The 25,374-nt window shown below is 33.4% G+C and overlaps 2 protein-coding genes across 3 annotated transcripts in view; one reads left to right on the forward strand and one right to left on the reverse strand.

The window, feature by feature from the left end:
* The window catches only part of LOC110115350 (DExH-box ATP-dependent RNA helicase DExH15 chloroplastic), a gene marked incomplete at its 5' end in the record, with an annotated part of 41,958 nt that extends 40,076 nt beyond the window's left edge, over positions 1-1,882 (forward strand). Inside the window, 1 exon segment of the mRNA XM_028694858.1 lies at positions 1,753-1,882.
* LOC110115352 (TBC1 domain family member 17) lies at positions 1,085-20,084 on the reverse strand. 2 transcript variants are annotated; one of them, XM_020848569.2, is made up of 15 exons: positions 19,900-20,084; positions 19,658-19,822; positions 19,403-19,481; positions 19,193-19,300; positions 18,312-18,396; positions 18,040-18,094; positions 14,245-14,661; positions 7,436-7,492; positions 6,186-6,284; positions 5,982-6,092; positions 3,507-3,578; positions 3,276-3,392; positions 2,995-3,144; positions 2,322-2,422; positions 1,085-2,026 (listed from the first exon to the last, which is right to left on the reverse strand). In XM_020848569.2, exons 1-15 carry the CDS (start codon positions 19,951-19,953, stop codon positions 1,696-1,698), a joined length of 2,001 nt encoding a protein of 666 aa, XP_020704228.1. In that variant the 5' UTR covers positions 19,954-20,084; the 3' UTR covers positions 1,085-1,695. The 2 variants fall into 2 exon arrangements, with proteins under 2 accessions (XP_020704228.1, XP_020704231.1); XM_020848572.2 differs by lacking the exons at positions 19,403-19,481; positions 19,900-20,084 and having other exon boundaries at positions 1,696-2,026; positions 19,658-19,799.
* Between the last annotated feature and the right edge of the window lie 5,290 nt (positions 20,085-25,374).

Here is a 25,374-nt window from a genome sequence, read left to right on the forward strand (position 1 = left end):
ATGACCGTTTGCGAAAAATCTGTTTTATTCTAAAAATAAAATTTATTGGGAGTCTACTAAAATAATCTAGCATTTTGCTTATGGCTAGCAATCTTCCATATAATCATCAATACTTTTTTTTTTTTTTGGTTCAGATTCCAAAACTGCCGGACATTGATCCTGTGGTGCAAAACAATGCTCTTGCAGCCGCTAATGTAATGGACCGTGCGCCGATCAGCGAGTTAGCTGGTTGAAGTGTTAATATGTGGTAAAAACTGTAGCATTATTTATGATTTTATTGCATTAAGAATTTTACGAAAGCATAGGCTATATTTTTCTTCATTTATTTTAGAGAAATTCGAGTGCAAGTGCCCAATATTGCTTAAAATGGAGAAAATATGCTCATTGATTCATTTCAATTATCTCACTATTATACAGAAAAAACTACTCCATGGCCATTGAAATTAATTTGAACTCAATTTGAATCATGTTCAAATAATGCTAAAATTTGATTTGAATGCGGATTGAACTAAAGTCAAATCTGAATATGTTCAAACCATTTGAGATTACTTTGTCGTCAACAAATATAAGAAATTATCTCTTATTAGGGGTGATTTGATCTAAAATAAATCTTCAGGTATGTTTATCTAAAAGAAAAAGAAATGACATACATAAAATATAATTTTTGTTATTATTAGACATCTAAAATGGAATTTCTGTTCTTTTATAATTTTGTATTTATTTATTCTAAAAAGAAGAGAATGTCGCATAAGGGATAACTAATTTTTTAATTATCATAAAATTTCTGTTACATGTAGCAGAAATGTATTATCATCTAATTGGTTTAAGGGATTACTAAATTAATTATTGCTCATTAAATCTTTTTAAATTTTTGTTCTTTGTTCTTCAAAGATTCTTCATTTTTCTATGCTTCACCTAGAACTTTTGCATCCTTTGAATTATTATTATTAACCATTTAAATTGTAGCCAGTGATGATAACATGTGCGATGAGTAATAGCTCTACCCTTCTAAACAAAAAAGAAATCTAACACACTACAAAATGCCCTTAAAAAGAATATTATACTAAAAAAGGAACATCAGACATCCTACAAAAATAAAAAATGTTCGCTATTAATCACATATTTCACCCACTGAAACTATAAAACGTATCTAAAAAGAATGTACATTGCACAGACTAAATTTTGTATTCCTTAAGGGGACATTATGCTATAAAAATCCCTAATCTTTATCACACAATCAAAATCATCAATTTAGGCTTCGTTTGGGACGATTTTTTACTGCTTCATAAAGCAACTTTTTAGTACAAAAATAAAAAAATTTATGCTAAAAAACCGCTTTAAAAAGAAGAAAAAAAACCGTCCCAAACAAAACCTTAGTCAACATTTTAACATCTTGTCGTGTTCAACTCACTACTTAACGAGCCAATTTAGTGCTACATTTGTTTGAACCTTAGCAAAGTTGGACTAACTCATTTTTCAGCTCGATAATTAAAGAATTGAACCGAACAAGACTTTATCTCGCTTGCGCGCATATACACCGTTAATGCTGATAAGAAGGTCGATCTTATCATTCTGATAAGATCTGCTCACTTCTCATATTTGTGCTCGTTTGTGGAATTATCAACCAGACTGTGTGTGCGTGTATCTTATAAGTTATAGCGACCCAGTTTTCTGTATGTAAATTAATATATTTTTTCATAATATTTCGTCATCTTGTTGAGCATATAATTGAGCATCTGAATCTAATGGTAGGGAAGGTGGAGTACCAGGAGGAATGCAGGCAGCTCCGTGCTCGCCAGCGCTGATGCATAAGGCCTCTGCGTCGCTTATTACTGCATCAAGATCGATTTTTCCGCTTAGCCCATTAACGAACTTGAGAATGGAATCAAAGTCCATCTCCTCTCCTATGATTTTCTCCCGGTGGGTTTTTAGTATAGCAACACAGATGTAGAGGTGGAAGTGTTCTGACAGATGATGCGTCCAAAGTACCTCCCATAGTTGCATGATCTCCTTGTAGTTAAATTCCCTGCAGTTTATACATGCAAAGAGAGATGAAAATGGGAGCCAGCAAAATCATATTTCTTGTATGTCTCAGTAATTTGATTATTGACATTTAATACATCATATGTTTTGCTAACTAAACTATGTTTCAATACCAGGCAGTAACAGCAATAGGTTTCGAAGTTTTTTTTGTTCATAAATTATCGTTAAGTGTAAGTTTCATGAGGCACTCTTATGGACTTGAGAACATTTTTATGTGAAAAGAGGGAAAAAAAAAAACACAATTTCTTATGAATAATGAACAAAGTGCATTCAATTACCTCTTGAACTGTATAAGAATCCAACGGAAACAGAAGAAGTAATTCAAACAATCAGCTTTCCCAAAGTAGTCGTGCAGTGGATGATCCAGAAGCTCCACGAGCTGGAAAAATAGGAAGAATTTAGAACAGGTAAAAAAACCAATTAGTACAAAAACAACCAGTTAAATTAATGGAGGGCCCGAATGGACATGTTTCGACCCCTCATCCTTGAGCAAAAACGAAAAGGTTCTTATTTTTCAACAATTACTAAGTACCGTGGAAGTAGAAGATTTATTTCCAGTGATGATTATGCAATTTTTTTTTTGGTCTGAATAATTCAGATAGACCTTGTGACTACATATTATTCAAAGAGTGACCATTATTCCTGGTAGCTGTCAGATCACTCTAACTTTTGAGCTGAAGAGTATATGGACGAACTACGATAACCGTCCAAGTAAAATACATAAAATTTTAAAAATTTGACATAACCACGCCAATATCTAAATGCTCAAAACAAACTCCGCGATTGGCATTTAAGGTGGATTGGTGAGTAGGTAAAATTATTATAATTTGATAACAGTGGCAGAGAAAAGCTCAGAAATTTAGTAATATTCTTAAAATCTCACTCATTCTTAAGCATATTCTCGAATTAATAATATTCGTAATCATAAATATGTACAACGAGGATGCAAACCTTCATCAATGCAAAAAGTTGGGTGTGCATTCCACTTTGGTCACGGTTGAAGTTGGGGCCCAAGCGCTCCATCAATGCAACAAAAGACCAAAATGCATCGGATTCATCCCTTATAACAAACAATATTGGTGATAAAAGATCGCTCATACCCTAAAAACCCAATAGATAGAAATGAGAATTATGCAGGATTTAGAGAAATAGGAATATTGGCTTCAAATGGAACAATTCAAGATAGGAAGATAAGAAGAGAAAACAGAAGCATAAATGCTCTAACATGTTACCTGACAATATCCAAGGTCAAAGTTATAGAAAGAATATGTCAACAGTATGTCCCGTAAAATTGTAACATTTGGATTACCGTCACCTTCATAATAAGGTATAGATCTATCTGTTCTAATCTTGAAAATTTTGAAGAGAAAAAAGGTTATTAGTAATTCAGTAATTAAATGTAAAACCTTTAGCAAAAATCTGATTTACATTGCGCCACTACAAAAAGCCAGATGTAATTATACCACATCCTTTTCAATAAGTCCCTTTCGCTCTCTGAACTTTGTAAACCTTCTGGCCTGTGTCTCTGAAATACTCTGTGTTTGAAAATTCCAGATTAGTTCCTAAAAATGCATCAAATTAATCAAAACTGCTATTTTCCAGTTTATGAAGTATTTCATGACATGAATACGTCTATTTACATTCTTCCCTAACTTGGAAGAAAGCCTGCAATTCACAATGCTGCTTAACGTACATGTTAATAAGTCTGAGAATGTTTAAGTATTATAACTCAGTAGGCCATGCACCGTTAATACAGCGCCATTCAAAAGTAAGACCTGTTTGGAACGAGCTACAATATTTTTTAGCAATTCAACGAACTTATATAAATTCCTCCATCATTCTAAAACCTGAGAGATGATAAAAAATTTATAATTGTTGAACTCATGATGCATGTTTGAAGACGAGGAAACTGAAAGATGACTATTTTTAGGAATTTTGGTTTTGGTTTTAGTTTTGAACCGTTTTTATTTTGTTCCAAACTAGGAAGGTCTGAATTTTCTGATTTTATGAACTCCTCAGGTCCGGTTCAGTTATCCATAATGGTCATCTCCAAGTGGCGTTGTGCTCATTAGTTTATGGGTGATATTCTAATGGGGGCGATGTTGCTTGAGAATGGATGTCATGAAGAAGATAGAATCATTTAATCATATTTTTACTCTAAGTATCACACTCAATTTTCAGGGGAATGACCAGTAATCCTGTTAGACCAGTACTCATAACTTCTCTACCTAATTTTCAAGATGAGAAAGGCATGAGAAATAAAGATGTTGAGACCACAGGATATGATGAGAAGCGCCATGGGAGCTTCCATAAAAGATCTCCTGTTTTTGTGCTCAATCGCCATCTGATTTGAGGGTCGATCGTCCCTTCAATTATATTAGCGAGTGATTGGTGGTGTTGCAAGGAGCACCCAAAGAGTGAGGATGCACCCATTAATGATGTCGGAAACAACTATGAGCCATATGGGATTTTCAAAAGACATTTTCTCCAATGCGGTTTTCACACTCTCATACGTAAGTCAGAATTTAACTTCTAGGTAAGAAAGCAACTCAACAAAGCTTTCTTTAGATAAAGGAATGGTAAAAATTAAAAAAAAAATTAAAAAATTTATTTTAAAAAAAAAAAAAAAAAAACTTTCCTTACAGCTTGGAGAGTATTTCTTGTGGAAAGGTATTTTGGTACCTTGAAGAAGTGAATGATTGATAATCGAACTATCTTATCCTCAAGATCTAGGTAAAACCAAAACACCCCTGAATTGAAGGAATTTTGGTTGTGTAAGCAACAGATAGTGAAAATCCACACCACATCATCCTCATGACGTGTAAAACAATCGTGCCCCAGGGATATCATGGATTGATCGAAGGAGATCTTTGACCTCGATACAATTGTAATTAGAGATTCAAACCAGACCATTGAATCTGTGTTGAAGACCTTGAAATGTGTGCTTGATTTTTTATAGATTTGATGAATGTGAATTCATGAGTCTTCATGTAATTTAATAATGCAGATATCAAAAGGACATTATTTATTTGTCAATCCTTGCGTAGGGATCATAGAAGTTTGAACTTTGATATATATGATAGGATAATCAGGATAAATAAACAGCCTTGTATTTTTAAGGACATAATAAGCCTGATGTCCCCGGCTTAAAAATTAGCTTGAATGGGTTCTAATACTTGATTTTGATTACATTAAAAAATTCATAGAGTTTCTAGTTTCAAATTTTTCTATGTATGTCGGGCATGGCATAGTTGGTTGTTTAATGAAATCGTAAACATGGGAGAAATGATAAGTATAACTAGGGCAACCCATCAAAGCACATCCAGACAAGCCCAGCCTGTGATGGTCTTTGGGAGCCTCCGTTAAATGATCTTTAAATGGGTATAGGTGGCATAATTGGCATCTTGATCCAAGTGGCTCCAATATGACTAGCTTGTATAGTTTGCTTGGGAGCAAAAGAGGCTACAAGAGTAGAGTAGCTAACTACAAGTTTAATAAGAAGGTCAGATTATCTACACATCTCCATCTCCCCCACACCCTTCATCTCATTGTAGGTAGGTCTGGGACAAAGAGATAAGGAGACACCTTGTGCTAACATAGTTCTCACTATTTTAGCATTTATTTCGAAGTAAAGATAAGCTAGTTTGAATTTGTTTTCTAAATTATACTATTATCTTATATTGTCTATAAATATAAGAGACTTCTTGTAGCCACTAATTTACGCTTTAGTTGGAAAATGTTTTAGTCAATAAATTAGCGTTGAAAATGTGTAAATATGTAAAATCCACAAATAAATTATCATAAGAAGTTCAAGAAAACAGATTGCTTATGAAGTTATGATTTTATAGAAAATTAAGATAAAAAAGATGCATACATCATATTTAGAAAATGAAAGAAAAGAAAAATAAACAGGAACAATGAATGTGAAACAATAAAACCTTCCATTGGGACTTCAATGATTCGTACTCAGATTTCTTCACTGAATCAAGATATTCCCTCTCAGCGAATGTAGAATCATACTCATACGATCCCAACAAGAATTTCCAAACCTATAATTCACGAGCAAGATATAGCCTATACAAAAATAATAAACAGAACAAGTGTAACTCATTGGTTCAAGCAAAGAGAGTGGGCGGTAGAACCTCCTTTCGCAGATCATTTTCCATTCCACCATAAAATATTCTTTTTCTCAAAGTTGTTGAATCCACAATGCGTCCCTCACGGCCTAGGAAAGCTCTCCACTGTCCCCAAAATTTAGAGATATAAAATGAATCTTGATAAATGTAACATAACATATAACAAAAAATAGAATGCAGCAAATAAGACGAAATTCTTCTCATAAGCTGTAACAATTTCACTGCCAAGAATTTCAAAACATGGAGTATGCACTCCAATGAGAGGTTAATGGTTTCCTTGACTGGACGATCAAATCAAGTCAATACTTAAGCATTTATACCTTTCACCATACAGTCTTGTTAATATTAGCATGTTTAGAGTCATAATTCTTATCTAACCAAAATCTTGTCTATGCATAGCATAGCAAGCAACACTCTAACGCCTTCACTTCCCAAACAAAAACTTGGAAAAAAGATATGATGGTACAATTAAAAGGGTCAAGTCCTATTATGTGAAGTAAATAACAAGAAAGTCATTATACGCTCACCATCAACATCTTCTAAACTGACTGATATGCAAAACACTCACATCGTACTAGACTGTAGGTGTGGTACATCGCCAACTCCATGGCAATCCTTCACCAAGCATAATGCAACATCAAGAATGCCGAATTAAGGTGGAATCCATTCATGTTCATGTCGAATGGATGATGAATAGTTATTAAATTAAGCTTAAAATGTACAAATTTAACTTGGTAGAACAAAACTGAAATTTCAAAGTGGAGGTAGATCACAAGTTCCATAGGATCATTACGGCTTCGTTTGGGATGGCTTTCTTACTGTTTCTTAAAACAACTTTCTAGTATAAAAATTATTTTAAGAAGCAGTAAGAAAATCATCCCAAACGAAGTCTAAAGGTTGAGAAAACACTACTTTTGGATCTAGCATATTTACTGCAAGCTTGATATGGTGAACAGCAAGCTAATTTACACTCAACCAGGAAGTACATTTTTGATCACCAAGGAAAGTTATTTAAATAAGGCACGCGTGTGCACCATTAGTTTAAGTCAATAAGCCATTAAACCTCAAAAGGAATTAACATCCATCTTGACATTCTCTTTAATGCCATGTCAATAGAAGAGGGTCACCATATTAGGATGATTATATCATAGCAGGAGGAATTGCTCCACCTAACTTTCAAAAACAAAATGAGGAACTACATAAATAATTAAAAACAATCTCAACAAAAACGTTTGCATTTGAACATTTGAATTTACCTCTTCATGGGTCAAAGGAAGCTTCATTTTCTTTCCACGTACATAGGATCTCACAGACTGTCAAAAACATAAAATCACTCCTTAAGCCTGAAAAGTGTGTTCATGTAACAAGAAAATTCATAATGCAAGTGAAAAAGGAGAGAGTGTATCAGGGGAAGTTCTGGAAAACTTTTTTCAACTAGTCTACCTTAAAGGTTAGAGATGCAGAACACTTTTTATTTACCAGAACATATCAGACAGTAGGATTGCGTAACCCAGTAACATATATCACGTTGAGTTTATTCTTTAAAAGGTGCTCAAATCTGTGCATTTCATATGTTCAAAGTAAACACTCATCTACATTTGTACATTCGGGCTAGCATTTATCTTTGTAGTTTAAACATATTTTTAAAACTCCATACGATTGATGAGCATATCCATTATTAATAGAACAATCTTACATGCACGCATGTATAAGTGTTTTTCATTTACAAACACGTAATAATGATAAAAAACAATGGCACAGAAAACACCATATTCTGTTACCGATGCATGAAAATTTTGAATAATTAATTGTAATGATTAGCATGCTAATCCAATAATCCATAACATGAGGTATCAAATAGACTGGAGACAAAATCAAGCATATCATTTCAAAACCGAATGGTGCCTTCAAAGGGCAATGGGTATTTCTAGTCAAACAACCCAGATACTTTTATGGTTTCATGCTCAGAACTTTCAATATTAAGAAGCTATTAAACTTCTAGCGTTTATGTTCACGCTGGGAAGGAAACACTTGATTACAATTTTTCATTGGACAATTTTTAAAATGATATCTGTTGCTAATTATTTTGACAAAAACAAAACGAAAAAATAAAAATTTAGATATGATGCTAGTCATTTGGTAACCCTACGACAAGCTCTCACGAGGCAAATCCACGTGGCAAAGGGTCTAGTTGGTCAGGATTTTGCATCCAGGCACGGGTGGGATGGGGGCAGGTCCTGGGCTTGGATGAATGGGTCTAGTCACGAGTCGAGAGGCATGTTCTTGCCTTTCTTACAAGACCAACTCCATTTAATTTGATTTTCACAAAATTATTACAATTCACAATTTTATATTATATTTCAATTTAACGGTTTATATTATCGTTCAATTTAACGATTTTATGTTACAATTCACTTATATTATTCAATTAATTTGGGCAAGTCGTTTAAAAAGGAAACAACTTGCCTATTAATAAATTAAATGAGAAAAAGACCAAAATGGTCCCTAAACTCTTTGTGAGGGATCAAAATGGTCCCCAACTCTTTTGAGGAACCAATTTGATCCCCCAACTCCTTAAAAAGGGGCCCAATTTGTTCCTAACATTAAATTATGGGACTAATGGTGTTAAATCGAGAGGTATTTTGGCCATTTTTTAATTAAATTATTTATTAAATGTAATTTTGAAGTAATAGTATTTTTTTTAAATTATTAAACATTTCTTAATAAAAAAGGTATTATCGAGCAATACTGTCGAAGAGCACAGGAGAGAAGTAAACTTAGAGGAGAGGGCTACAACTGTGTTCAGAGAGCGCTACAACTATGTTTAGTATTGAGCAATACTTAGAGGAGAGGGGTAAGGTATTATCTAAGCTAAATGGACATTTGTCAAGAGCCCAACAAATCATAAAAAGGAAGGTCGAAGAGCACAGGAAAGAAGTAAACTTCGAGCTAGGAGGAATGAGAAATTATCCCTGTGGACTTTGGACCTTATGAGGTCATTGAATATATTGGAGCAGTAGCCTATCAACTGAGGCCACCACCTTCATCAGCTTTGCACCCAATCTTTCATGTCTCACAGCTAAGGTGATAGGAGAGCATACACCATCATCTCTACCCCCGACTTTGACAAAAGGCATGGAGGTCATTTTGGAACCATTGGATGTAGTGAGTGTGCATAGAGGGAAGACATGGGCATAGAAGGTGCTAATCAAGTGGAAAGATCTGCCAGAGTATGATGCCACATGGGAGCCATACGAGATAATCAAGAGACAGTTCTCATTCCACCTTGAGGACAATGTGCATTTTGGGGAGGGAGTATTGATATAGGAGAGGGCAGCAGGCTGGTCCAACAAGAGCTGGACCAGCAGGGGGCAGAAAAAGCAAAGGATTCGCCCCCCTTGCGGGGCCCATTAAACCTATCATTACATATGTGAGAAGAGGAATTAAGGAATTCATGAAAGGATTAATTAAGAAGGATTTCCTAATTTCAATTCAAATTAGAGAGGGAAATATATTAGAAAAGGGAGGCTGGTTTAGGAAGAGATTAATTAGGAAGGATTTCCTAATTGAAATTTAAGTTAGAGATAAAAATATATTAAGAAGGGGGGAGAGCTGATTTAGAAGGAAAATAGGAGAAGCCTATTAGGCTAAGTTTAGGGTTTATTTTGTTTATGCAGAATTTTATTGGAGAGTTGATATAGTTTTTATTTCATGAGGGCTTTCCAGTAACATCTAAGTTGTTTGGGAGAGTTGGTCTATCTCTCGAATTATAGATCGCTTGTATATATCTTTCTTATTCAAGTTATAATAAAATGATCAGCCATCTATATTCGTATTTCAGCAGTTTTTTTTCATTGTGTTTGTTATTTTTGTCTCCAAGGCGCATCAAATTGTTATTAGGCTTCTTGATTATGGCCTACCTTATATGCATATAGTGTAACCTATCCTTGATCTCACATTGTAATGTAGGTTTTCTCATAATATATGTATAATAAATCAACTATTATATTACATTTATCTTAAAGCAAATCCAAAAGTTTTAAAGCCATATAACTGAATTTTGGTCAGAGGATGTATTGGTCACTGTGAGCTTAAGTGAAGAGAAACATGGTGACATCTTCGTGAGGGGATGCAGCCCCGAAAGCTGAGGTAGAAAGAAGCTTGTCATCCTTGGAGAAATAGGTGAGAGCAGATTGACATGATGCTGATGGCCAGTGGGAGTTGGTAAGTGGTAACTGCGTGTTAAGGGTCATCCATATGGGGTAGGTGCCAGCAAGGATGTAGCTCACTAGGGTATCTTCTTATAAGAGTTTGAGAGCGTCAGTGCTACAAGAGAGAAATGGTAGGTCAGTTATTATTTGTGATGAACCACAATAAGGAGCAGGTGAACACCTAAAAGCTTTGCACATGGAGTAGGGAGAGGCAATAGCAAATATCAAGAAACATTATGCAGGACCGTCACTGATATGAGCACCTGAGCTTAGGAAGGAGAGTTTCTATAAGAGGATGCAGCTATAGCAGCTCATCGAGGAGAGATATCGAGGAGAGAGAGCAAGAGTAGGAGATGCAAAAGCTACTTCTTTTGAACATGAGAAGGAGCATCCACCTAACGAGTCCTACGAGGTTACAAGCACCCAAAGAATAGTTCTTGGATAGCTATTTGCTTGGGTGCAAAAAATGAGTGATATGTTAGAAATTTTCATAAATAAATTTTTAAAAAGAATAAAGAAAATTGTATGTTGTTTTCATATAAAAAGATAATATATTATAATTTTCTATAAATTTTTTATTTAAAAAAATAAAAAGAATGAAATAACAGGTCACCTAATTTATTCAAAATCTTTCAATACCACAAAATTTTCAAATATTAACTGAAGGTTTTAATTCAATTTGAGGATTTAATTGCTAGGTTAATCAAGCTAAACAAGGTCAATAACCGCAGCATTATTTGGACAATTCATCTAGTCTAATTCAGTAAAAATTCATTTAATCACGGTTGAGAAGATGAAGCTGGAGTTGAATAGTTTTGAATCGATAATGACTGCTCTTGAACAGAATTCAAATAAATTCAGTTATACTCAAAAAACCAAGCTGCAACGGAGTGGTGTTATTGTAGCTTCAAGTATCTTAAGTTTAAGCATGAATGAAGTGAAACCTAAGCGGGTTAGGCTGGGGACCCCATTGGCTCAGTCATGTATAAATTAAACTTGGTCAATTTTCAATTAGCCTCTAGTAAGGTTTACGAGGGTCAATTAAGGCCATGTTACCTTTAAAGTTTGACCAATAGAGCCTATTTAAATTAGATTCATGCATTTGATCGTAACTAGATTTATCATAATACTCAGTAGCTCATTTGTTATAAGACTTTGTAGCACCACTAACAAGCGAATTAAGTCTGGTGAGCTCACTTATGAACTTGTTGAGGTTAATTACAATATGAGTTGCATTAACAATTACATAGGACTCGAGTTAGGTCAATTCAAGATTAGATGGTCTAATGAACTTGTTTAAAGTACCAAGATCTTAAATCGATGGAAAGGGTAATTGGGTCCCAACTAGGTCCACTTTAGATGCATAAGGACGATTTGGTCTAGTGAATGGAGGATGGCAACTAGCCAACTTGGATCCTTACAGAGAGCATAGGCTAGATTGTCATTGCATTGAGTCAACATGCGCCATAAAAATTAAAGGGATTTATCGGTAATTCAAGGCAACATCAAGCTGCACATGTGTACAATTGTTCAATCATTGGGCCAAAATGGATCAGTCGAGGTAGACCATAAACTGATGAGAAGTCAATTTTCCTTGAAGAATTTCAGAGGTCAACAAAAGCCAAAATGAAGAGTTGTTGAAAATTATGGGCAGAATTTCAGTTGAGCAAATTAATAGGACCAAACACATGCTGCCCTAGTTTAATTAATCTGCTTTGATTTTTTGTAATTTTTTCCCTCTGAATAATATCTAATTATCATTTTTTTAGATCAACTAAGGTAAGCAAAACCTTAAATATCAAATCTACCTATTTGCAATTACATTCCAACCGAGATTCTACAATTCCTCTTCGTAACCACCCAGAGTCTAACTCAATCAATGAATTCTGATGAATCATATAGCAAATGGAAAGATAACGTTCAGAACTGTTACTACAATTAGGATCCTATAACTCTACAGCAAATCAGGATTTTCCAATATATCAAGTTATGTTCTATTTATTGTAAATTAAACCATCAACGCAGTTATCATGAAATCACACATTTGTTTGCATTCTCATACAGGTATTACATGTAGTCGGAACTTACTTTTTCATTTCTACATTAAGGTAGCAATGGACCAAAGAGAACTGCTTTCTAGCATTTTAGATTAATGTGTTTTCTTAGTTCTTTGGGCTGTGTGTGTGACAACCGGTTCAACTGAACCGGCCGGCCCACCCTTTTAATATCGCGAACAGAGAAGGTTCGCGGAACAGCGGCATTCGCGAAACAGAGAAGTGGGCGGACGACCGAGCGTGCGAAGGTAGGTTTCTGAGTTTTCTTTCGCCATTTTTAGCAGTCGATCGCGTTGGAGGATAAGAATAATCAACGCCTTTTCATTTCCACAGTTAACAGAAGTGTTATTTTGGGAGAATTGCAAAGAATGAGAGAAACGAACGAGGAAAGAAAAAGAAAAATGTTTGTTGGATTTTCTTACGGATTTTTGTATAAATTTTCTTCTTTTCTTCGTTTAAAGTGAACAATATGCTTCTTGAAGTAAAGGAAGAGATTTGAAGCAAAGAGAGAGAATTTTGGAAAAGGAAGAAGGATTTTTGGGAGATTTGGAAAACCCCATTGTAAGAAATTTATGTCATGAAAGTATTATTGAATTTTATTTGATAAAACAAATTCATGAAAACTTTATTGCTTGATGTTAGAGATTTGGAGAGAGGTTCGAGGTAGCACCCTTCGCCGAAGGCCTGAAAAGTTCAAAGTGGATAATTATAATTATGAAATTCAAATTTTAGTATTATTATTCTGCTTTCAAAGTTTTAATTTAAAGACTACAATGTACAAAATGTTGAAAGATTAAATACCTAAATAATTGTAAGTATTATTCTAATAAGAAACAAATAAAATGAATTACATAAGAATGAAAAGAAAATATATGTATGTATTAAAGAAATATTGAAAAGAAATGACATATGAAATTGAATAGAAATGTTATGATAAATGTAAAAGAAAGGAAAATGATATATATGAATATTTCAGGAGTTCACCTCCTTATAGTACTGGCTGGGGACACCGTACTCGTGCACGTAAAAAGGAAAAGGAAAAGGTAATGGAAATGGAAAAGGTTGTACTTTTGAGTACATTGAGATGGTGCTCCTATATGAATTAAATGGGAAAAGAAAATAATCAAGATAGCTTTAAATGTTTTTAAGCAAAATGATCGAATATGTATTAATTATCGAAATAAATGGAAAAAGTTGAATGAATGATTAAATACATGTTGAAGATTATAAGAGTATTGTAAATAAGAACATTTATTTTAATTGTTTAATTATTTACCCACTGAGTTTACTTAGTAAACTAAGTAAACTCAACCCACGAGTTTAAATGTTTCAGGTAAGTTCTTAAAGAAGAAATTGCTGAAAGAGAAGAACATGTTTACAGAAGACGACGTGCAGATATCAATAGGTAATTTATATTTGTGTTTAATGTCTCTTTAGTACAAATGAATTAGTATAATGTTTAAGAAATTTTATCGTCCGACTTTTCGTACCCGCCTCGTTAGATCGAGCATCCGGGCCGGGTCGTGACAGTGTGTGCATTTTGTATGAATCAGGATGTTATTTTAGTCGCATATTTTTTGTGTCAAAGACAATTTATTTGGTTTGTTCAGGCATCTTAAGCACAATTAATACCTAACACTTGCAAGAGTCAAACGGAATGACATCCTAACTTCCCAAGAGTTGGGAATTTTGAAAAGTGGAGCATATTAAAATCTGAAATGTATCAATAAACTGTTTATATAATATATATACCAGTATGTAAAGAAATATTAAAAGCTTAATATCTGGAAAAAGAAGTACCTTGGAATCAACAGATATTCCCTCAATATCATCAGGCTTTGTTCGTGTATTATTATTCGTTCTATAGTCGAGCTGGCTAACTGTTGTAACAGGGGAAGGACTATTTTGAAGCTTTTTGTCACGAAGAGGTGAACGAGTGTCTTGAATTTCGCGGAAGATTTGAGTTGTTGCATCCCGGGCCAACTTGGTAACAAGCGAAAACTTCTCCAATACTTGAACGGAGAGATCATGAGCAGGATCAGGAACCTTGTACTTTTTCTTTCCGCTATGTTTAGAAGCAGTGGAAACACCACCAGAGGCTATGCCATTTTCCCTCTTAGAGTTATCAATTGCAGAAACTGCACTTGGTGAATGGTGCAACGTTGCCCCATTTGCAACTGAAAGAACCCTTGGTAGCTCCAGAGATGACAGGCTTTTCTGTAAAAATAAAAATAAAATGAAAATAAAGAGAAGTGAAATATCTCAGGTTTAATTTTACTAATTTTGACTGCAAAGGTCATCAGCCATAGAACTTAAGCCAACTACATATACTGAGTGGACAGCTTTTTAAAGCAAGTATCTTATCTATGTTCATTGTGCAACATTCCGAGCAGAAAATATAAATCACACCTCATGCAGTATTGAGGAATCAGGAAAATTATCCCAAATCATTGGAATGAATCTAATGATGACAGTGATGATCCTATACTTATGCTGACAAAGTTGGGGTTTTATTTAAAAGAAATAAGGATGGTAGATAAGGGCGGAGCCAAGAGTTTATATTAGTGGGGGCTCAAATTAATAATTTTAAAATATTTTCAAAAAAATTTAGGTGATTTCTTTTCTCTTTTATAAATATAGAAATTATAAAATTAATGTTTAGAATTTTATTAATAATTTAAATAAAAAGTAAAAGCTTAAGAGTAAATTACTCTGTGGCCTACTGGAGTTAGAGATGTTGGGTTCATTAACTGGTAATAGATTTGCTCTTTTTTTTATAAATTAATGTTTTTTTTTTAACTTATTGATTCGAAGATTGTAATCCTTCTCTCAACAATGTAAGACTATAATTTAGTGGCTTTAATTTCATAATTTTTTTTATAACAGAGGTTTGGAGTTTTAAAAATAATTTGAAGTTTCTAATGAAATTTTTAGTTGATCCAAAAAAATAATACTAGACCCTATTAATGTAAATAAATAGATTTAAAAGACAGAGATAGAAAGATAGAGATAAGGTAGAATGTTAAAAAAAAGTTAGAGAGAGAGTGAGTGGGGAGGTGAGAGGGAATGAGATAGGGCGGAACTCGAGGCGACAAGAGAAAAGTATGAAAGATTTGGTGAAGAGCTGCTAAAATATTTACCCATTGCTTAATTACTATAGAAATAGCTACTGTTATGATTTTTAGCCTTTTAATTACAAAAAAAAATTAATGGGCTAGTGGGGGCTAGGGGTGTAAGTGAGCCGAGCCAGCTCGAGCTCGACTCATTTATGGGCTTGCGAGCCAAGCTTATCGAGCTCACGAGTCAAGCTCGAGCGCGAGTTCTTTCCATCCCCTCCGAAAATCTTGCGAGCTCTTTCCAACCTTTCGTCTCGGCTTCTAATCTCTTCGTCTCTCCGCAAGTCCCACTCCATCTGTATCTTTCTTCCAAGTGCAGCAACTTTAGGGTGTCGTCTTTAATTTTAAGTTTGCAAGTCGTCGTCGTTTGTAATTTTTTAATTTCTTTTCTGTCTTTAAATTGAAATGTAAGAGTTTGCTCGTCGTCATAGAATTATCATCTATTTTAGTGTTTTAGCGGGTGTCCGGGTGCTCATCTCTTTTGTGTGGGCGAGGGGTATAGGCTCCTATATTTCTTGCCCCCACCATTAATGGAGTTTTCCATTGTTCCTCACATGCTCTCTGAGTGGATAGATTCTAGGAGGATTTGAGACTTGGTGGTGATGCAAGAAGATGATCTTCAATATAAGGTAATCACTGTATTGTGAGATTCGTGGGTTTCTTTTGTACTTGGAATTTGGGTCAGGGTTGGTAAGTGTCCTTATTTTAAACTCTGACAATTGTTGCTTCTATTCTTATTAGTGTATCAGATCTTCACCCACTCTCCGCTTTTGCATAAGTAGGCCTCGTTGAAGCAAAATTATGAAAATCTAGGTGCCTTCTGTGATGTGTTTTTTCATTTTATTTATTTTCTTTAGGCACATCTTTATCGATCCTAATGACAGTTCAACAGTTGATGGCTCTCATTACAATAACAATCATAAGTCCTAGTTATTTTTTTTATCTTAAAGACATTCAAAATATGTAAAGCAGGCAGCAATAATAGCTGGCTATAACTGCATAACAATCATAAACTCATTTGCAAGCTGATTTGCTCAGTAGATGGATCATTCTACATCATCATCATCACTAATATCTTGTGCATTTACAATTTTTAGGCAAATATAAATCTTCTTTTACAATACTAAGAGCTGGAGTTGGTCAAGGTATCAATGTATCAACATATTCTTAAATAGGTTTAGCCAGTCAGCCTTGGTGTCCAACCCCTTGTTCTGCCTCGTCCATCAACATTAGACCTCTCCACTTGCACTAGTGGAGCTTAAAACCATCTCATCTACCACATTATTTCTCATGGTAGAAACTTCACAACATCACATGGCAGCTATGCATTTCTACCATACTGGGTCCCTTTGTTTCTTCCTGCTCACCTCTTTTTTGGTTCCCCGTACTCGGATATATACAACATAAGGATAAAAGTTATTCTTATAAACTTACCCAAGTTCTCTCTTATCACTCATCACTTCACCAGTTCTTTTCAACCAACAAGCATTAACCACTATATTTATCTTCATATTCATTTTTGTGAGGGAGGAGTAATTCAAGGTATGTGAAACTACCACAAGGGCATGAATTATTCCTCAATAATCATTGATTGATCATTTGCATTTTCATATTAAAAAAAAAACTAATAGTGCATGCTCAGCATTTGTTAAGTTAATCTAGCAATCTCTATTCTAAGTTTCCTGTTTGCTCCAATTGCATTTTGAGCGTGATGGTCACCAACTAAGGTCAAAATTCAGTAAAAAGTTAAATTCAAATTTCTACATAATAATGTTTGTTTATTTAGCAAAGAGAATATAATATAATAAAAGATGTTTCTTCACACTAAGTCATTATTTTTTCTGATAAAGAAATTTTATTCGTTGTCCATAACTAAGAGTATTTATTTTACTCAAGTATTCAGGGGAAGTTCACATCAAGAAAATAAAATTTTAAAAACTAGGAAGCACGAGTTCTATAATTTTTTTAAACGTGTGCCCAAATAGGCAAAACTTCTTTTTTCCTCCATTAGCCCCATATCAAAGGGTAACCAAACATGCACCAAATCAATATTTGCCCTACCGGTAGAAACGGAATCATTCGGAAGCATAAATTCGCACATTATCCGCATATCCATTTTATTTACATTCATGACATATTTAAAATGACCTGGACTTAAAATTGGTTTACAAAATAATGGGTAGAAAATTTTACTATCACTCAACTACTTTAAATAAGAGTCTTTGTTCAATTATAAATATCCCGTTGTAAGTTCTATACACCCTTGCTTACCACACACTTCTGCTCAATTCTACCAAACTGAATTTGATATTCTAACAAAAGAATGAAGTAAAAAGTTAGTGTGGAAGTAAACAAATGGAGGATCCTAAGAAATGATGTTTAAGTAGAAATTTGTATGATAATTTATGGAATAATATAATAATAATAATAAGCTAGGGCATGAAAAAACAGGAACAACAAAAAAAAAATAATATGGTACCTGAAGAGAATCCTGGAAATCATTTAGCCTAAAGACATTTGCATCATCTGCAGACCTGGAGATATCAACTTTCTAATTAAGAAACCTGTGTAATAAGCTCTGTCATTACAGCACAGCATACCCATGAACAGAAAATCAATAGATGATGCTTATCTGCAAGATGGTCTTTTGTATGCTGGTTATTATAGTTATTAAGGTAGCCTCAATTTTAACAGAAAATTTCTGGAAACATACATAATTTGAATATGCATAACCAAAATAGAAGCACGAACCTCACAATAAATACATGCTGCTTCAATATTGCAAAAAATTCACGAACTCCTCCATTATAGAAGTACAGTGGAGGGAATGCAAGCCCTATATTAGCCCCCAAAAAAATGTTATTTTGATTTGTATTATCCATGCCAAGTCAATCTCAAACATAAGCACACAAGTAAACAATAGAAGAAATTCCAGTATTCTGGACATAGCTATATCCCAACCCATTAAAAAGACTCTGAGGAGCATAATACATGTTTAATAACTTGCATGAGCATGACAAATAGAAATCTAACCATATAGACAGGTCGGCGATGTATCATCATGTCATATACAATTATTTTTCATAAGCATAATGAAGTAGTCCACAATTATATCTTTAACCTACTATAAAATAAATTTGTGCTCAGGATATAAGTGGTGGCTATAGAAATTTGTTTTTTATCAGAACAATAACTTTGCCCGATAAGAACAGTCTATAGTTGTGGTATTAGCATAGATGAAGAATCTCAGTTATATTAGCTGTTCAAAATGATCAAAGTAGCCCTGAGCATGCTTCCGCAGTAGGTACAACCAAAACAAGTTTCTAGAGCATAAGCTTCCCTTAGTGGCAATAGTAAATATAATAAAAAACACTTACGCGGACGCAATCACGCAAGCAAGAAAGATAAAAAATGCTAGCAGTAACATTAAGCACACAAAAATAATATGAGAAATGTTCACATCTTGTGTTGGTAATAGGTTTGAATAAGGAGAAACAACAAATCAACCGCACATTTGCCTAGGAAGTTCCGCGCTAGCATCCAAAGAATTAAGCAAGAAAATAAGAACAGTGCACAAAACAAAGCTATAAAACAGAATATCAGGAAATTGGTTAAGCATCAACTAGATTTACCTGACGAAAGGATAACAATTATATACTGCCATCCAATTGTTGGGATATGCCTTCTTATAGAATGGACGCTAGTCAAGGGCACTGATTTGATTGTGTACAGGTTCATATCTGCATTTAATCACAAAAAAGGTGAATAGGTGAGAAAGATTGATAGCCCTAATCTAACACAATAATTACTAGAAGGAACGTCAAATCATAAATCCTATCAACCTTTCTCTGATACACTTGAGCTTAAATTACGCCCCGCAGTGCCAACCAAATTAGATGCAGTGCGATAGGGTATCCACGTCTATTGCAATGCATAGATGAAAGAACTCAAAAAAATTTCATCTCATGTCATAGACTATCGCGAGAAAATCTCAAATGGCATAAAGAGACGGATGAAGCAGCTGTTAAAAGACTAAAGGACCAATTTCAACTCAAGAAAGTGTATCAGCAACAAGAAGGGAAAATATTGGAGCGAACCAAGAACAGCGAAGAGCTCTGCTTAATGATTCGCAAACGGCCGATAATCCGCTCCGAGGCGTACTGGCTCGGGTGAATCGCGACATTCTCTTTGGAGTATACCAGCTCGAATTCATTGGCATCTCTCATCTGATCGGAATCGCAGCTCAAATTGCTAGCTGAATCCTGCAAGATCCAATCTACAGCGTGTGAAGCAGCTGACCAGGAGAGGATTGGAGATCAGAAGGGTCAATTGCTTCTACCTGACGCTGGGAGGCGGCGTAGTACGGGTCATCGCAGAGATCATGCAGCTCCATCTGGTGTGTCGCCGGGGAACTTGAGTGAAGGAAGGAAGAAGAATCGATGGAGACTTGGGAACCGAGAATAGGACGGCAGTGCAATAGTTGGGTTCTTATAGCTGGGCTTTGGCGCGATGCGCTTACCGATAAAACAATGAGGGTCTGCGAACGTTTCCCAAAAAAAAAAAAGGTCTACGGCCAGCGGTGACGACGTGGCGGTGACTCGTGAACATTAAGTTTCTGAACTGTTTGTTAAAAATTATATAATAATAATTTATGCTTCAATATCTGAATTATTTTAAAGTAATAATAATTATCATAGTTATAAAAATCAGATTACATGTAAAATCAAAATAAGAAGAGGTTTAAATTCAATGCTTCAATCGAGTTTAGATCGTGATTAAATTGAATGATATAATAACTATTTAAATTATTTAAATGTCACCTAATCAATATAATAATTATGTAATAATATTAATATATGATTAAAATATAAATAAAATGTATAAAAAATAATAGATAAAATTAAATATTATTCACATTATTAAAATTTAATTAAATATATATATATATATATATGTTAAAATATGTAGTATAAACATGATAATTCATCTTAATTTTTTTTATATGCTTTGTTTATAGAACTTTTTTGGTTCACATGACTAAAGAAGTTGTATGGGATGATGGGTCATATGATAAAGCATAATTGATGCTTATATTTAACAAAGCATTATTATTAAAATTGCATACTTATATAAAAATTCAAATATGTAACAAATGATTTTTGAAATTAATCATTTCATATTGAATAAACTGATTGATTTTTAAAACTGAGATCTATTCTCTGGTTAATCGGTTGAACCATCGGTCAAGGCGCTTAAGGCCAATTTGTGTTGAAGATAGTTTGTGTCGAAATCGATTTTAGTAAAATGTCGAACCAGCTGGTAGATCGGTTCATGATTGAATCGACCAATCTAGTTTGATTTTCAAAACATTCATAATTATCACAATTTTTTATCTCTTATCATAAATTCTTCAAATAATACTCTAAGGCTCAATAAAGAATGATACCTTGGTGGTGAGTTAAAGCGAGATCACTATAGTTCTAATTTTGTTTTTATTTTGAGCTTAAGCCAAATTTGAATTAATAAATCTTCATTGATTTCAAGTGCATGATTAGATCTTATTTGATCAATCTTATAATCTCAAAATATTTTTTTTACAAATAAAACTTATATAACCATACATTTGGAGATTTTTAGAAAAATAAGAGCATTTTATCTCATATATTTCATATCATTCATTCATTTCATTTGATGATTGATATTTAAAGTGGATATTAACTTTTTAATGTGATATTAGATTTAAAAAAGATGCTTAACTACTTTAAATCTCAAGTGTTTAAAGTTATTGATGAGTGGGGTGAAATGCATGAGAATAATTGCTTATATAAGAGGATGGTTTGAGAATTTAGGTCCTTTTCAATTAATTTATGTGACTCCTATTTAAGAAAATAAAATCAAATGAATATAAATATCTTGAATACAAGAGCCTCCTCTCCCTTAGTTTGTCAAAATTTTCCCTAAAATTTTCTTTTGGTTGTATACCTGATACATCACGCAAAAAGCGCCTTGCTTAGGTATAAATTTTGTTGTATATTTGAATTGAAAACTTTCATGATTAAATTTATGATTATTCAAATTCTGATTTTTGTAAACTTACAATTAAATTGAATGTATTAATGAGAGGAACACATCAACACCAAAAGTAATCTGATCTAAATCTAAAATAGCCCATATTAAGCACTTAAAATATAAATATAAATATTGAAACATTAATTAATCCACTAAATGAAACCCAATTCTTGCAAATTTATAGTCAAATCAAACATCACCACAAGATAAATCCAATCATCCTAAGATCGCTTAATTTTAACATCATTAAATTATTTGCATGTTAATAAAATGTTCTATCATCAAAGAAATTAATAAAGATTGTTTGATGCAAAGTTCTAGATTTTTTCTATAGTTATGGGATATGCATCTCTAAAAAATTTATAAATAGGTCATCACTCTCTATATAAAAGGGACGATGACTTGAGATTGATGAGAGGTCAGAGGCTGGCTTGAAAAATATAGGAGCTCAATTGGGTACCACCGCTAGATCACCATCATTAGTTTGCTACCGCCAGACTACTATCATCAGACCATCTGCCACCTGACAAACTGCTATCATCAGACCATCTGCCACCTAACAACTTTCATCGTACTTTCGTCTCCCCCAAATCATATAATTGTGGGACCACCTCCATCATTGGTCCACTAGTGTCAGACTATTGTCATATTATCATCACCCAATCGTTGTCATCAGACCATCATCTCCCAACCACTATCATCAAATCATTGCCACTCAACCACTGTCATCACCAAATCATTGCCAAAAACAAGAGCCTCCTCTCCCTTAGTTTGCCACTCAGCCACACAATGATATAGATTGTGCACCAAAAGAATTATATTTCAGTTGGGCAAGGCCCCTTTGGTTTTTCCCATTTCGAGATTTTTTTATGTAAAAATTTTGGTATCTCCCTTACTTTCTTCATTTATTTATTGTGTGCATGATCATCATGCAAAGCAAGGAGTCAAAACTCTCTCACTTTACTCACTTGAATTTTCTAGCATGCAATATTATATACTCAAGCTCTCTCTCTCAAGTTATGAACTATTTGTTATTCTCTTCCTCTCCTCACTTATCTTCAATATCAATAAGGTGCAAATCTCTTACATTGTAATTATATAAAGTGGTATCAAAGCTTAGTATCAAATTTCTTCTCATTTGAGGCTTCCTTTTGGTTGTGTGCTCTTCATGTTACCTTCACCATCCTCTATATTAAATTTGTATAGATCTTGATTTATTTGAAAAAATAGCATTTTTCATCCTAATTGTCTTCATATTTAACATAGACTTTCATATCATATCGCTAATTGACAAATAAAATAATATACTATATATTAATGTGTGGACTACTATCTTTGGCTCCACCAAATCCCTTCCAAATTCTTACATGATCTCCTTCCTAGCACACCAAATGCCCTTATATTCAAGGTATTGCCTCCCATATTAAAAACCTAATATTTAAACTTCCTAAATATTCACAACCTACCTTATTTGCTTTTATAAATTCTTAAATGCAAGCTAGTATAAATTTTTTCGACTTGTCTCAAATATCTTCCCTTAATTACTCCCCTCATGTATCACTTTCTCTAGAATATTTAAAAAAGTTATCCTTAGATATCCATGATTTAATCATCTTATTAAAAGCACATATTATCATACTCATTTAATCTATAATTGTTGCATGTTGAAAATCCTATGATTGTAAAGTAATAGTTTTTTATCTTAGCGTTACATAAAACTCTACGCATATGAATGAAAGGAGCTCTAAAGAGACATCAAAATTTATATATGATTGAATAGAAAAAAATCACAAAACTTGGCCAAATTAAAATAGTTCACCATCTAAGTAAGATTAAAGAAGTCTGCTCGTCCCCTCAGTTAGAAAAGATGGGATTACAATGTATGAATTGCTATATAAAATAATTAAAAAAAAATTGGCCAATTTTTTATTCACATACAAAAATATATTCTTAAACTCAATTCAAGAGCTTATATAACCACTGCACCTTTTCAAGCAAAATAGTTTATTATAGGGCAAGAGTTGTGGATCTTTATTTCAGGTATAATCACAATGTTATCTTGAATTTTATCCAAATGTGTAATGTAATAAGTAAAGGCACAAAGAATGCAAACTAAACTATAGATCAAACTCAAAATAATAATTTTTACATTACTTGGCGAGACAGCTTTCTTACTGCTTTCTAAAGCAGCTTTTAGTACAAAAATTTCTTGAATAAAAATTTTTATACTAAAAATTTTATTTAGAAAGCAGTAAAAAAACTATCTCAAATAAAACTCTAGCCTACATCTATGCTTGAGGATTAGGAACCTCTTACTTAAGATTTCATTACCACTTATTCTGTCACAAGCATGCAAGAAACTATCATCCCATCTACCTTAAAAAGGAAGAGCACCCACCTTTTAACAAATGAAGAGCATCAAATGAACATAAATTTTACATCCCAAGCTTCTTTAATCCCACCAAGTCTTAACATGATAATTTTGCTAGAGAAAATAAAAATCTATCAAAATACAAACTTGGATGATGGCTAAAGCAATCATCAAATAAATCTAACTATACAATCTCTTTCAAAAAATAATTACAATTTTTCATTAAAAAAACAATCAAATGATACAAAACAGAACGATGGAGAGAGAGAGAGAACAAAAAGAGTTCCACTTGACAAATATCGTGTAGACCTTCGATTAATTAACCATCTAGCTCATAATCTCTTTATTTAACATATTAAATGATTGCTCAAACGGTCTCATATTTCTAGACAAAGAGAGCAAGGATATAAAAAAAGTTCAACTCATTCAAGACCACAAATAAAACCATTAATAATGTGATTCTCAGGGCCTCATTGGATTGCTTCAAGTTGCAAATTATGCTTTAGAAAATGATGAATTGCTTAAATTCCATCATTTAGTTAGATATAATTAAAAGTTTATAATAATTGTCAACTCTACAAATATCATTAAAATCTCTTGTTGATAAGAACTTTATGCTTTATGGTGCATAGTTTTGGCCATTAAAAAGAAACATAATATTAAGTTAAGTGTTGCAGAGATGAGGATGCTCAGGTGGATGAGTGGCTTTACTCTAAGAGACATGATACAAAATAAGCATATACAAGAAAAAGTTTGAATAACTCTAGTTGAAGATAAGATTAGAGAGAGTTGCCTTAGATGATTGGGTCACATAAAACGGCAACCTTCCGATGACTTGATTAGAAAAATATATGTATTAAATTTGACTTATACTAAGAAAAAAAGAGGTAGATAAAAAAAAAACTTGATTAAAAAATATTAAAAATGACATTTTTTATTAGATTTAAATAAGAACTTAACTTTTAACATGACACAATGGAGAAAAAGAATGTAGTTAAAGATTAAAAAAAAAAGACTTTATTAAAAAATATTAAATTGAAAATAAAAAGATAATTTTCAAAATATATTTTCAACTACAAGCAATACTCGACAACCATCCAAATAAGCCTTAATATCAAATGCAGAAAAATAACAGCACATCGCCAATTAAACACAAGAAAACCTAAGTCACGGGAATCCTATTTTACTGTTCTTAGGAAGAATGGCTGGCGCAAAGGAAGAAGATATAGAAAGAAGCTGCCCAATATATTTCCAGAGAAATTACTACATCCATTCTGAATAACACAAAACCAAGATGTACAAACAACTCCAGTTCTTCTCCAGATAAACTTCTTCCTACCAGCAACAAAGCACAAAAAACGCAACCCTTGAGGG

This window comes from Dendrobium catenatum, unplaced genomic scaffold (assembly GCF_001605985.2).
Source record: "Dendrobium catenatum unplaced genomic scaffold, ASM160598v2 fragScaff_scaffold_586, whole genome shotgun sequence".
NCBI lineage: Eukaryota > Viridiplantae > Streptophyta > Magnoliopsida > Asparagales > Orchidaceae > Dendrobium > Dendrobium catenatum.

What these genes read in the sequence shown, in the direction of transcription:
- LOC110115352 (XM_020848569.2), bottom strand. Translation starts at nt 19,953, where the DNA reads ATGGAGCTGCATGATCTCTGCGATGACCCGTACTACGCCGCCTCCCAG. An exon ending in TTCCTTTGACCCATGAAGAG is followed by an intron (nt 6,285 to 7,435) that starts GTAAATTCAAAT and finishes TTTTGGGGACAG; the next exon opens with TGGAGAGCTTTCCTAGGCCG. An exon ending in TTGACCTTGGATATTGTCAG is followed by an intron (nt 3,145 to 3,275) that starts GTAACATGTTAG and finishes TTGGGTTTTTAG; the next exon opens with GGTATGAGCGATCTTTTATC.